General features: G+C 54.7%; 1 protein-coding gene across 1 annotated transcript in view; it reads left to right on the forward strand.

Moving 5' to 3' along the window:
- CACNA1A (calcium voltage-gated channel subunit alpha1 A) overlaps positions 1-14,098 on the forward strand; it is a 163,894-nt gene that overhangs the window by 93,177 nt on the left and 56,619 nt on the right. Inside the window, exons 25-31 of the mRNA XM_050925167.1 lie at positions 4,809-4,908; positions 5,370-5,530; positions 6,887-7,027; positions 7,642-7,843; positions 8,781-8,945; positions 9,223-9,333; positions 10,840-10,923. Of these exons, the coding sequence (XP_050781124.1) occupies positions 4,809-4,908; positions 5,370-5,530; positions 6,887-7,027; positions 7,642-7,843; positions 8,781-8,945; positions 9,223-9,333; positions 10,840-10,923 (964 nt within the window). The remainder of the gene's footprint in view (positions 1-4,808; positions 4,909-5,369; positions 5,531-6,886; positions 7,028-7,641; positions 7,844-8,780; positions 8,946-9,222; positions 9,334-10,839; positions 10,924-14,098) is intronic.

Here is a 14,098-nt window from a genome sequence, read left to right on the forward strand (position 1 = left end):
TGTGCTGCCCCCCTCCCAAAGAGCACCCTCCACTGCAGGGAGCCCCAGACTGGCTCTGCCATCCTCACAGAGCCCATGTGCATGGTCCAGGGGGCTGTAGAGGAGAGGAATGTGTGGCCAGGTCAAACCCGCGCCCCAGTGGTTCTGCACCCCTGCAGTAGCCCACGGTAGTTGTAACGGCAGGGATGCAGGCTGGGCTAGCCCTGAGGCCTGCAGTAGTGGCTACTTCAGGGTGACCCTCCAAAGCCGACCAGGGAGATCTCACCAGACCTGCCCTTTTCCCTTTGAACCTGAGGCCGGGTGGTGTGATCAGCATGCTTCTAGGAGGGTTTGGTGAAATCATGGGTGGAATCCATAGTCACAGGGAGGGTGGTGAACTGGGCGGCAGCTGGGCTGTGTAATTTGAGAGAGTGGAGTGTGTTGGCGAAGCCAAGACCCATTTTGTATCTAATCCTTCAAGAGGCACTGCAGATATAGGGAAGAATGGGTTTTAAAAGGTTAACCGAACATTTCAGACCCATCCGAAAAGGCTATGGGGTGGGGGGCGCGTGGGGATCTTTTCCCGTCAGTTTGCTCACCCCTGCCAGAGAGACGTTTCCCCCATTGATTGAATCCACCTGTCTCTCCTGAAGAGAACTCTCAGCTTTCTCCCTCCCCACCTCTCTCCCCACCCTTACCCTGGTTTATTTCACCGTTTCATGTCAGTTTCATAAGAATCCAGCATTAGCCTAGAGCCAGTTTGAGCCAATGGCGTCCATTTCAGTAACACACGAAAAGTAGCTCTTGATGTTGTGCTGTGCTGCATTACTGTCTCACTGGGCTATGTACGCTGCTCTCCGCCCTACCACGTTCGATCATGCTGCTGCATCAGCACCCGCCATCCCAGGGTCTCGACAGCTGGATTCTAGCTCTGCCACAAGCTTCTCTGACCACAGTTATTCCCAGCTGGGCTGGTGGCAAGAGGCCTGAGGGGCGCTGATGGGGCTTGCCTTCGTATGTGATGTGTGGCCCCATTCTCCTTCCACACTGGCGGAAATCCAGGGTACCTTCCCTGAAGTCAGCAGTTACACCAATGTAACTGAGAGCAGAGGCTGTGCCCCCAGGGGGTTCAAAAGCTGGTGTCAGTCAACACAGCTGTATTGAAGTCAATGCAACTCTGTCAATTTACACCACCCTCAATTTATTTGACTTCACTGGGAGTTTTGCCCAAGTAAGGAGTGAGTAAACCTGGAGTAGGGAATTCACAATTTGGTCAGTTGTCCTCAATTTATTTGACTTCTCTAGTAGTTTTGTCGGAGTAAGGAAAGGCCAAACCCAGAGTAAGGAAGGAGTGAATGCTGGGTAAGCGAGGAGTAAACGCTGAGGATTTGTCCCTCTGTTCATGATTTAAAAGCTCATCCACATGCAGGGAATCCTCCAGCTGTTGGAAAATGGCCTGTTTGGTACCAGAGCCTGGATCCAGCTGTCAAGCCTTGATCTGGCTTTCAGGTTCTCCTGACACCGGCCTCCTGACCTTGCTCAGCCTAGCTCGGTCCATCAGCTCAGTCCATCTCCTGGCCAGGAGGTGAAAGAGGAGGAGCATGTGTGAAGCCCTGAGCAGGGCGCTGGGGGTTCCAAGAGCAGAGCCGGTGTGGGGACAGCCCATTTGGTGGTTTTTGTTGGGGTGCGTCTCGTGTGTTTTCTCTCTGGTTGTCACTCACCTCTCCTTGTCTTTCCCCCTTCACTGCCACCTGACACAGGAGCAACTCACGGTAAAGTCTCTCTCTCTCTTTCTCTCCCCCGTACACATGCTCTCTATGTTCTCTTTATTTCCCTGTGCTCATGGTCATACCTTGCTTTGAATGGGAGATCTGTCCATCATTCGTTCAGGTCGGTCCTTGTCACTGACCCTTCTGCTGGACATCCACCCAGATTTCTGTGGCCCCCATGCGTAAGGCACCCCTCTCTCGGTCCTGTGCTGGAACAGGGTCTCCCGAAATGGGACAGTGGGTCCCCTCTAAGGACATGGTTCCCTTGTACACAGCACTTTGGTGCCTTTCGCACCAAATAAATTTGTTAGTCTCTAAGGTACCACAAGTCCTCCTGTTCTTTTTGCGGATACAGACTAACACGGCTGCTACTCTGAAACCTTTCACAACATTGTGCCTTTGAAATCCACACCTGGTGACCTTCTACTGAGAAGAGGGAGTGGGGTCCATTGCTACAGGCAGGGAACTGGGAGGCAGAATGCCTGTGTTCTGTTCCCAATTCTGGTAGGAGAGTGGGGTCTAGTGGTTAGAACATGGGGAACTAGGAGCTAAGACTCCTGGGTTCTATCCCCAGCTCTGCCACTGATGCGCTGTGTGACCTCGGTCAGATCAGTTTCTCTCTCTCTCTGCTTCACTTCCCCCTTCTTTGAAATAGGGATAATACTGACTGACCCTTCCCCCCCCAATGGTGTGAGGGTGAATGAATGTTTGCAAAGTCCCTTACAGGAGCTCGTGATGGATAAAGTGTTGTTATGAGCAGCAGGGCAACTCACAGTGAGAAGCCCTGTGGGAACAATCACCAGTCTCCATCAGCTTGGCATGAAGCAGTTCCACTCCACCCCTCCATGCTGGGGCTGGCTTTGGGTGAGATTGTGGCCCAGCTCTCCACCGTCCCATATACCGGAGGCACCCATGGTCAGAGCATAGCCCCTGTCCCAGGCTGGGAACCAGGCCCAGGGTTATTGAATTTTCGTACATCCAGCACTTTCTGGACTGGATCTGCCCGTACGGCCCAATCTGTGCTGGGGAGAAGAGGAACTGAGAGTGCCAGGCAGTCTGCGCTGAGATCTGGGGCTGGAAGGAGCTCCCGTCCTGCCCCTTCTAGCGACCGAGCCTTTGGAACACAGGGCTTCTTAGTGTGCAGCTAATAATAAATAGGGACTTTTCCTGTCACCAAACATCAGTCCCATCTGCCAACCACAGGTACTCCTCTTGTGCTGGTAACTCCCAAAGTAGCCATGGGTAAGTTGCATAGCCACTCTGTCTGAGTTTTCCTGTCTATAAAATGTGGATAATGAGGCCTCTGTGAGGAATGAATTTGCTGGGTCTCAGCCTTGATCCCCATGGGACAGATATCTGTGGCCCCAAAGCACCACCCTCCCAATCAGCGATCCCCATCCCTGTTCATTGGCAGCCTTGCCAACAAAGCCAGGATTGAATGGGCCATGAAGGCTTCACCCCCTGCTCCCCACAACAGGGATCACACTTGGCAGGGTGTGCATGGGAAAGCTGCCTGGCTTGTATCTGTAGCCAGGACATGTTCAGGCTCCAGGGCCCACACCCCAGCCCCTTTCCCTGGTGGTAAAAAAAAAAATCATGTGTGTGCAGTGACGGAAGATGATTAAAGGAATTTCACAGTGGGGAAAACTACTGAATAGATGAGACTGAATTCCCCATCTCCCTGGATGTGACACGGCTTGCCATTTGCCTCAGCTATTTGTAACAAGTGGGGATATGTACTTTAGTGGTTAGTGAAGGGAGCTGGGAGCCAGGGCTCCTGGGTTCGGTTTCCACTTCCAAGTGGGAGTGTGCTCTGGTGGTTAGAGCAGAGGATCAGAAGCCAGGACTCCTGAGTTCTGTTTGCACCCATGCTACCAATTCCTGAAGTTGCCATAGGTAAGCCCTTTCCCCACTCAGTACCTCAGTTTCCCCATGTATTGAATGGGGAGAATGATACCGACCTTGGTAAAGAGCTTTGAGGTCCTTGGATGAAAGATGCTGTAGAAGAGCAAACACCTGGTGCAGGGACCTTCCCCGCTCCCCAGCGGAGGAGTTCCTTCTGCCCTGCCTTCTCTCTTTGTGGAGGTGTCTGCAAATCACGCTTTGGTAAGTGCTGCTGGCTCTGTGGAAATTACTTCTAAGACAAAGAACGAGGTGGTTGTTCAGACTGCGGCATTTCAGCATTGAATGACGATGTCCCAGGGAGGGTGAACTACATGGGTTTTTCTAGTAGGAGTCAGGATTTTCTTTCTGGTGGGGTGATGGAGTGGAGGTGTTCCCCAGTCCTGGATGCCACCCATCAGCTGGGCAAACTTAAATCACTCTACACTCCCCGCAGGTGTGCGATCTGTGTGATCAAGGCTGCTCACTGTGGACCAGCACTTAGGGTGACGCCAGCCAGCCCAGGCTGGGAGCTAGGCAGCCAGAGAGAACCACGGGGGCTGGCTGTGGATGGATGGAAAGACATCATAGGTAGACAGAGTGGATGGATGGACAGATCCGTGGATGGATGGATAGATCGGTAGGTAGAGTGGATGAATGGATGCATCCATGGATGGAATGACACCAAAGATAGGTAGAGTGGATGGATGGAAGGACATCATAGGTAGGTAGGTAGACTGGATGGATCCGTGGATAGATGGATGGGAAGACACTATAGATAGGTAAGTAGAGTGGATGGATGGGTCCATGGATGCATGGATAGGTAGAAACTGCAGATACATAGGTGGAGAAACATAAAATATATTAAGTTCTTGAGCGCCACCCTCTCCAGGATAGTGAGAAAAGGGCCGGGTTAGTGGTGTGTGATAACAGCACCTCCTAATGGCTGCTGGTGAGTGCAGGAGGTGAGGAGGAGAGAGAAGGGATGGCCCAGGCTGGTAGATGAGTCACTTGGGAGTGACCCAGTAACCCAGAGTCTCCCACCAACAGGTGGGTGCCCCGCGCCCAGGGGAATGGACCTCAGTGAAAAACCCTGTGTCTAGAATGGCACAAGGGGCCTGGGCCTCATCGCCTCTCTCTCTCCCCATTCTCCCACCCCCACCCAACGTGTCTCTACAGAGGCAGCAGCAAAGGGAAGGACATTAACACCATCAAATCATTACGTGTCCTCCGCGTCCTCAGGCCCCTGAAAACCATCAAGCGATTGCCAAAGCTCAAGGTAGGTGCAGGGATGGTAGAAGGCACAGGGGTTTGCAGGATCAGCTGGGGAGTCAGAAAAGGGGGCTGGGAGACAGGAGATTGGGGTCTGTTCTCAGCTATGGGAAGGAGTGGCCTCTAGCTGTTAGTGCAGAGTCAGAACTCCTGGGTTCTGTTCTTGATTCTGGGAGGTCTCGGGGGTAGAGCAGGGGACCTGAGGACCAGGACTCCTGGATTCTATCCCCAGCTCTGGCATGGCCTTGTTCTGTGACCTCAGTGAGGCCAATCTCTGGGGATTCAACCCCTCAAAAATAGGCAGCCAGTTCCTAAAGGCCCAGGTGGGACCTGACTGGAGAGCGCCATGCTTGGGAAAGGGGCATTTTTTTGGCTATATGGAGATGGGGCCAGGCCAAGTGGGACTCGAGGGCAGAGCATGTTTAGTCTGGACTCTGCAGTCCTGACTTGGCCCCCTGTCCGTTCCAGGCTGTCTTTGACTGCGTGGTGAACTCTCTCAAAAACGTCCTCAACATCCTCATCGTCTACATGCTCTTCATGTTCATCTTCGCCGTGGTGGCCGTCCAGCTCTTCAAGGGCAAGTTTTTCTACTGCACAGATGAGTCCAAGGAGTTTGAGAAGGACTGTAGGTACGGAGCCACCTTCCTCTGTCTCTCTGCACCTGGCCATGGCCCAACCCATCCCTGGGCTCCTAGTGCTTCCAATTCCTCAGCAACTTCTCAGCAGGCGGCGTCACTTTTCCCATTTGGCCTCTGGGGCGCGCATTGGAGGGTAGTCTAGCTACACAAAGGTGGCAGCCAATGCAAAGACGGTGCCTGGACCTCGCCCTCTTCTCACTTAGCGTTGAGTTTGCACTGGCACAACGGCGTTGATTTCAGTGGAGTCACTCCTGATTTATAGCCCAGCTCGTTCCTACGCCCCCTTAGAGTCGCTGCCACTCACTCTTATCGTGTCCCTCTTGGCAGCTTTCTTTGCCCCCTGGCTCTCGGTAGGTGGAGCCAGGCAGAGATTCACAGATTCACAGCGGGTGTGTAAGGAACAGGGTAGAAATGACAATGGCCGACTTCTCTTACATACGCCAGTGTGACACCCAGGTAACTGCCCGCCTGGTGTAAATCAGCATCGCCTTGCTGGAGTCAACGGGGTCAGATCCCCAGCTGGTGTAAACTGACATTGCTCCATTGGAGTCAGTGGGGTCAGAATCCCAGCTGGTGTAAATTGGCCACAGCTGCAGTGGAGTCAGTGGGGCCAGATCCTTCAGTGGTGTGAATTGGTGTTGCTCCATTGATATTACAGAGGCTATTTGTGATTTACATCAGGGCAAGAGGCCCCAGATGGGTCAGCAGTTCAGACTCTAGCGGCCTGATTCTCCTCTCACTCTGGGATAGCTTCCAGGATTCAGTAAAGTGACGCTTATTGACACTGGAGAAAATTAGATCAGACTCAGGCCCTAAAGTCAGTGAGGTGGCTTATGAGACGTACCGAGTGATCTGAAAACAGCCGGCGAGTGCCCTTGCAGAGTTCCCTCCGGCCCAGTTGACATAGGGGAGGGAAGGGAAGGGAAAGAAGCATGGTGGAGTGAGGGCCCCTATGCCTTTTAAGACCTGGTACCAGTGATCTGAGCTAAAGCTGCCTCCTGCAGGTTCAGTTACTCTGGACCAGGTGGCTGGGGGTCAGACTGCTGTGATTGGGTCCCTGTCCACCCTCCCACACGCCACTGCCCTCGAGCTCTGCTCAGGCGTGATGGAGAGCTGAGCCCACGGGTCCCTACTCGCTGATGGGGGTGATCAGCAGTTGCTGCAGTGGCATGACACAAATGTGCAGCCAGCACGAACAGGAGCAGAATCGAGCCCCCTAGCCAGCGTGAAGCCAGGGTTGCTCAGGATCTGCCCCCAAGCCCGTGAAATCAGGAGCTGGCCTTAGGCGTCCAGTGCTGTGCCCCAGCCCTCCTGGCTGTCCAGCTGACGGTGTCTGTTCGTCCCCAGGGGCGAGTACCTGGTCTACGAGAAGGACAATGAAGTGAAAGCCCAGAAGCGAGAGTGGAAGAAATACGAGTTCCACTATGACAACGTGCTGTGGGCACTCCTGACGCTCTTCACTGTGTCCACGGGGGAAGGCTGGCCACAGTAAGGAGCTGCCGCAGGGATGGGCCAGCGTGTGCAGGAGAGGGCTAGGGTTAGCCTTTCCTCTCTGAGATCTGGGGCGAAGCATCGCTTAGATCACAGCTGAATGTAGCTGGTTCAGCCTGGAGCAGTCAGATGCAATGACTAGAGCACCAGAGTGTGACTCAGCAGACCTGGGTTCTACTGGCCTGCTGGGTGACTCTGAGCATGTAACTTTCCCTCTCCGTGCCTCGGTTTCCCCCTCTGTAAAATGGGGAGAATGGTAGCCCCTCATGGGTGAAAAGGAAAGACGGGCGTGTGACTGAGCTTCAGGACTCTTGGGTTCTGTTCCCAGCTCTGCCACTCATGTGCTGCATGACTGTAGGGCCAACTCCTTAGCTGGTGTAGATGAATAACTTCATTGAAGCTGTGCTGAGTTACACCCGATGAAGATCTGGCCCTTGCACCCTCTAGGCTGCATGTCCCTCAGCCACAGGACCAGGGTATTAGCACAGCATGAGCCTAGCTGTGGATGGGAATTTCTATTGGGCCTAAACTGACGACTCCTTGCAGCTGTTTTTCTCTCTCTTTCTCCCTTTCTTCCCTCCCCTTCCACCTTCCTTCCTTCCCCACTGCAGAGTCCTCAAGCACTCGGTGGACGCCACGTATGAGAACCAGGGCCCCAGCCCCGGCTATCGTATGGAGATGTCCATCTTCTACGTTGTCTACTTCGTGGTCTTCCCGTTTTTCTTTGTGAACATTTTCGTGGCCTTGATCATCATCACGTTCCAGGAGCAGGGGGATAAGATGATGGAGGAATACAGCCTGGAGAAGAACGAGGTGCAGCCTGAGTCAGGGGGTCCACGCCGCTCTGTCCCTGTCCCCCCCATGGCAGTGCCCAGCGGCCATGCCCCAGCCGCCATGCGTTTCGCCGTTAGCACCATGGCATGCCCTGGAGCAGCTGCTGCAGGGCCTGGGACTGTCACGCAGGAAGGAATTCAGGCTGTTTGCCCAGTGCCGATGTGCTCCCTGGAAGGGCTCAAGGCCAGATCACACCGCTGAGCCGCTCAGGAGAGCTCCCCCATTGCCCCCTGCAAGCTCCTTAGTGAGCAAGCTCTGTTCCCAGTTCTCTGGGTGACCCTGGGCAGGTCTCTTCCCCTCTCCATGCCTCAGTTTCTCAGTTCAGTTGGCCTGGTGGGACGGGTCTGGCTCCTGCTTCTGGTGCTAGAGATTGTCGGTTCAAATCCCCAGCGAGCGGAGGGGAGGGAGAACAGCAGCAGCTGCGCAGGGGTAGCCCGTGTTAGACAGGAAGGTCACAGCAGGGTCCCTTCTGGTCGTAGCATCTGTGAATCAGGGCATGGGGGCACCGGAGAAAGGCCAGTGGTTTGCAAGGAGCTTTCCTAAGGGGCCACAGGAAACCAGGGGCTGCTGAGCTTTCAGGTGGCTTGAAGAACCGGGGGGGCTTGAGCTGGGATGGCCCCCACGATGACCAGTGCGTAGGGTCATGTTGCCAGCTGGTGAAAATCTCCATTCACTTTGTGGGAGAAATGATGATTTACGCCGGCCCCGTTATGATGATCTACACTGATCTCCCCCTTCACCCAGGCCAGAGAGCATCCTTTGACCCGCCACAAAGGTCGAGCTGTCCTTTGCGCATGGGGTTCGGCCAGTCAGAGTCTCTTGGCCTGGGCTGCCCCTGTATCGTCCCCGCCCCCATCCTGACGCTGGTGGCCAGGAGCCCCTCCCGCTCTAGTGGCTGTGTCTGTCCTCTCCGCAGAGAGCCTGCATCGACTTTGCCATCAGTGCCAAGCCCCTGACCCGCCATATGCCTCAGAACAAGCAGAGCTTTCAGTACCGCATGTGGCAATTCGTGGTGTCGCCGCCCTTTGAGTACACCATCATGGCCATGATCGCCCTCAACACCATTGTCTTAATGATGAAGGTGAGTGACCCCCATGTGGGACTGGGGCAGTATTGACCAGGGTATGAGATGCCGGCTGTACCATGCCTGGCAGAGCAGTCATGGGCCCCTCCTGCATAGCTGGCATGTCCCCCATCCACCCGATCCCATGGGGCCGATCTGTGGCCTGGGGACCTGGCCCCTCCCGTGGGCCGATCTGTAGCCTGGGGACGTGGCCCCTCCCATGGGGCTCATCTGTGGTATGGGGTCCTGGCCCCTCCCGTGGGGCTGATTTTTTGCTCTCTTCTCTTGCCTTTAGTTCGACAAGGCCTCAACTGCTTATGAGAACGTACTGAAGATGTTCAACCACGTCTTCACTTCATTATTTTCCCTGGAGTGTCTGCTGAAGATCATGGCCTTTGGAGTGCTGGTAAGTGTCTCCACAGCCAATTCTACTAGGGAGCATGGGATATTACCATGGAAATAAAAGACAGAACTGGGCTCCTCCAGCAGGAGGGGGTTCCCCACCTGTTCCTCCAACCCAGTGCTTTGCCCTCCCCCTTTACCAGATGGGGATTTGACGCTCTTCCCCCACACGTCCTGTGAGTGAGCATCAGAACACCTTGCCAACAGGCAACTAAGAGGAGATTGTTGAAGGCATCTCCAAGCACTTCGTAAGATGACTCCAGCTCGGGGAAGGGTGGCGGTTGTTCTGCGTGGTTCAGGGAACTATAATGAGGATTACGGGGAGCAAAATAAAGAGGGGCTGTAGGAGAAATGTCCCACTAGTAAGGTCCATTAGCATCGTCTCCCCGGGGGACATGAAGGAGTCCAATCTCCATTCATGGCTCACTGAAGATCCCTGGGGGTTTGAGCCTCCCATCACTGGTGCAGGTGCTCGGGGCAAGGAACTGACTCCATCCTGCACAGAGGTATCTGGGCTTCCGTTCAGGCAGGAGCCAAGAGTGAGGGGTGCTCAGGGAGGCTGAGAGGCTGGATTGCAGAAGCAGCACAGGCTGGTCTGGCAGGGAGAGCAGACGCTGACAGATGGAGAAAGGGAAAAAAAGAGAATGAATCTCCCCCAGACAGTGTGGCTGATTTTTCATCCTCATTCCCTTATTCTGACTGGGCTGTTTTCTCATAATTCCTTGCGTTCGCTGTGCTGGGTTCATTTCTCCATTGGGGGCTCGCTCCACAGAGCTGTGGACAGCTCGGGAACTGGTAGCTCTGGCGGGGTGGGAGAGGGCTGTGATTTCTTCTCCGGCTCGGGGAATCCAGCCAAGGACGTGTTTCTGTCCCTTGGCCGGAAAGATCCCAGCAACAGTAACATATTCTGCTCTTGTGTGTTTTATTCTTTCATTTTAAGTGTCCATCTAACTGTCCATTCTGATTGGGCCTAGGGTGGGGGCACTTTTCCAAAGTTTTGGAGGGGGAGGGGGCATCCCCCTGGGTTTAGCTGATTGATCCCGGGGGCCAGAGAACCTGGGCTTGATTCTGCTCATAGGTGGGTCCTGATCCAGAGCCCCTTGAAATCAGTGGAGTTTTGGTCTGGGCCTTACACCCATGACACAGCAGTGTCACACCACAGTCTTTGCACCATCGTCATTCCCACGGGTAACTGAGATCAGCATCAGGCCCCGGTCACACCAGCCACCCCAGGATCATTTCAAGGTGCCAAGAATACCCCCACCACTCCTTCAAATTAACCCTTTCGACCCCCTCCCCTCTTGCCTGCCAGATCCATTGGAGCTCACCGAACAGGTAACCTGGGCCTCACTCTCCCGGGATCAGGGCACTGGGGGCAGGGAGGAGATGGGGCTGGGGTCGGGGGGTGACTCTCTGTTCTCGTTGCTGTTGCTTCCGTCGTGAATGTCGTTGAATGTTTGCTGCTGTGTTGCTGTTCCTTTTCGTCCTTTGTTTTTGTTTTTCTTTATAGAATTATTTCCGTGATGCCTGGAATATCTTTGATTTTGTCACAGTTCTGGGTAGCATCACAGACATCTTAGTGACAGAGTTTGGGGTAAGTTCGAAACACCACCTCCTCTCTTATGGCCTTAGCTTAAGCAGAGGGGGACGTTCGCCAGATGGGGGCACTGCAGGGAGCGGGACAGAACTGCAGGATGGGCTTTTACCCTGTTGTGCCTGGCCCCAAGGAAGGACAGATGCCGGGCGAGAGAGAGAGCTGGGTTGGAGCCATATTCGGTGTCGTCCCAGATAGCCGCCGTGGGGAGAAGAGAGCCATGCAGTTTCTATATGAGGAGGCCCAAGAATTCTTGTTCTGGGGACAACCCCAAGTGCTGAGGGACCAAGCCAAGGCAGATGGAGTCAAAACCAAACCCAGCTGGGCGTTCCTGCCCATCTAAAATGGATTCAGTGAGGGCCAGGTTCTGATCTCACATGCCATATCTCAAGTCACTCCACTGGTGTGGGCATGCCGGCGTAAATCCAGAGTCACTCCACTGAGGGTAGGTATGTCAGTGTAAATCCAGAGTCACTCCACTGGGGATCAGTATGCCAGTGTAAATCCAGAGTCACTCCACTGGGGGTCAGCATGCCGGTGTAAATCCAAAGTCACTCCACTGGGGGTAGGCATGCCAGTGTAAATCCAGAGTCACTCCACTGGGGGTAGGTATGCCGGTGTAAATCCAGAGTCACTCCACTGGGGATCAGTATGCCGGTGTAAATCCAGAGTCACTCCGCTGGGGGTAGGTATGCCGGTGTAAATCCGGAGTCACTCCACTGGGGGTGAATATGCTGGCTTAAATCTGGAGTCACTCCACTGGGGGTCAGTATGCTGGTGTAAATCCAGAGTCACTTCAGTGTTCATTGGAGTGATGCCGAATTTACACAGGTGAAACTGAGAGCAGAGCCTGGCCCCTGGAAACTAGGGACAGAGAAAACCGAAAGCAGCCCTGCGACATTCCCTAGGAGGCAGGGGAACAGCCCCAGATACACACATACGGGGGTGCGCACACAGCGCTAGGCATGTTACTGACAGTTGGATTTGAACTGGGCCATCGCCCTCTGCAGAAAGCCTCCTGCTCGGGCCCTCGCCCCTTGGTACCCACCAAGGCAGAGTTCACATCCCACCTGGAGAGAACTCAGCCAGCCCAAAGTCAGGGCAAGGGACCTCTCCTGGGGGGACTGGGGATCATCCTGTTCATGGAGTGAACGTAGTGGAGAAAATACCTTGGACAAACTTGAGGGGAGTCTGCACTTCAGTGTGGTGTCGTGGGCAGGTGGCAGCTGGGTACAGGAGATGGGCAGGGGCAATGCCTCTAATCCAACTGGCACTAGCCCTGGTATAGAACTGCAGGAAGCAGCCCTGAGTGGGTTGAGGAGACGAACTGAATGATCTAGCAGGTCTCCTCCATCTCTGCCACCAACTAGCACCTGGAGAGCCGTTCCTCCAGTGTTAATTAATCCTCCAGGATGGGGTCAGTATAATTATCCCTCATTTTACAGATGGGGAAACTGAGGCGCAGGGCAGTGAGTCAGTCACCCAAGGTCACAGAGGGAGCCAGTAGCAGAGCTGGGAATAGTATCCAGAAGACCTCCCTCCCATTCTCCTCCTGTTATCACTAGGACACGCTCCCTCCCACCCAGAGGCTGGGAACCCAGGTGTCCTAAACCTCTCTTCCTTCCTGCTGTAAGGACTAGGCCACACCCCCAGTGCTGAGGATAGAACTTGGGTGTCCCAACTCTGCTCCCAGGCAAGGCCTATCCCTCCCAGGATCCCCTGGTGACAAAGACCCGGATCCTGATCTCAGTGAAACTGCTTTAAATGGTCTTACTACCTTCTGAGAGCTGCGTTCCAACCCCCTGAGTGTGCGAGACACACTAGTCAGTGGGTGTGCAAAAGGAGTGTAAGTCACGGCCCTTGGCGTCTCACACACCTGTCTGCCCACCCACATTCAGACGCCACCTGGCCTGCCCTTGCGCTCCTCTCTGCCAAAATGGGGTCTTTGCTTCTTGGCACTTGTGAGGTTTGGGTTCTCCTGGTCTGTGGGTCTGGGGATAGGAGGGGGCTGGATCCCAATGGGATCCCAGAGGCAGGCAGAACGAGGGGCCAGGCCCTGGCAGCAAGGAGTGGGGTTTGCTGGTGGGTGGACCTTTGCCAATCCAGCCCAGCACACAAGTCCCTGTCGAAGGCCCCTCCTCGCCCTGCCAAGCCATTGCATGCCACTGGTGATGCCTGTGTCAGGGGCTGGCCCCTTGCATGACCTTCTCAACCTGCTCTTGCCCTTGATGGCCTGTGCCATGTAAACTCAATGGACCCAAGCTGGCAGGAGAGCTCTGCGGCAGTGCAAACTCTGGAGGGCTGGGGGGGACGGGGAACACAGCATGCGGGCCCTTCCTTCAGAAATAACCAAGAACCTGCAGGCCTCTGGTGACCCTCTGGCCCAGTGCAACTGTGTGGATAGGGCTGCTAGCCCCAGAGAAGGCAGAAGAGCCTAGTACCTAGGAGGACAGGGCTGGAAACTAGGACTCCTGGGTTCTCATCCCAGCTTTGCCACTGACTTGCTGTCTGATCCTGGGGTTGTCTCTTCCCCTCTCTGTGCCTCAGTTTCCTGACCCACCTCCTAGGGTCGGGGGAGGGAGGAGCTGCGAGGATGAAGACCTCAGCCTGAGGTGGCAAAGCCATGGAGGCTGGATGCTTGGGTCTGCGCCGGAGGGCACGGTCCTGAGCGCCGGGGAGAACCTATGCCCTTCGCTCCCTTGAATCAGAGCGGCCCCTCAGCAGGCGGGGGAGTGGGGTTGGGTGCGGGTGCTGGCGCTGCCCTGTGCGGGTGGGTCGGGAGTCTCCTGCCTCATGCTGTGTGCTCTCTATAATGACTGTCTCTCTTGTCTTATCTTCTTTCCATGCTGTCTCTTTATACTGTGCTATTTTGGGGCGACGCCCTCTGAAAATGTCATCCAATCAAAATGCACTATGAAAAATCCATGTGTCCATCTCTGAATCGGTCTGTGTATCCATGCCAACTAATATTTCTGAACTTCCCCCGCCTCCCACCCCCACGACAAAACACCCCGTCCTCAATCTGTCTCTCCATCTCCGTGTATTACGCTGGTTGCCAATCAACCTGTGACACTAAACAACCCCCTCAAATTTCTCCCTCTGCCCCCAACTCCTCTCCTCCTATTCATCTCAACATCTACGTCTAGAATCTGGTTGGTTGAATATCTTTCTGAAG

This window comes from Gopherus flavomarginatus, chromosome 16 (genome assembly GCF_025201925.1).
Source record: "Gopherus flavomarginatus isolate rGopFla2 chromosome 16, rGopFla2.mat.asm, whole genome shotgun sequence".
Lineage (NCBI taxonomy): Eukaryota > Metazoa > Chordata > Testudines > Testudinidae > Gopherus > Gopherus flavomarginatus.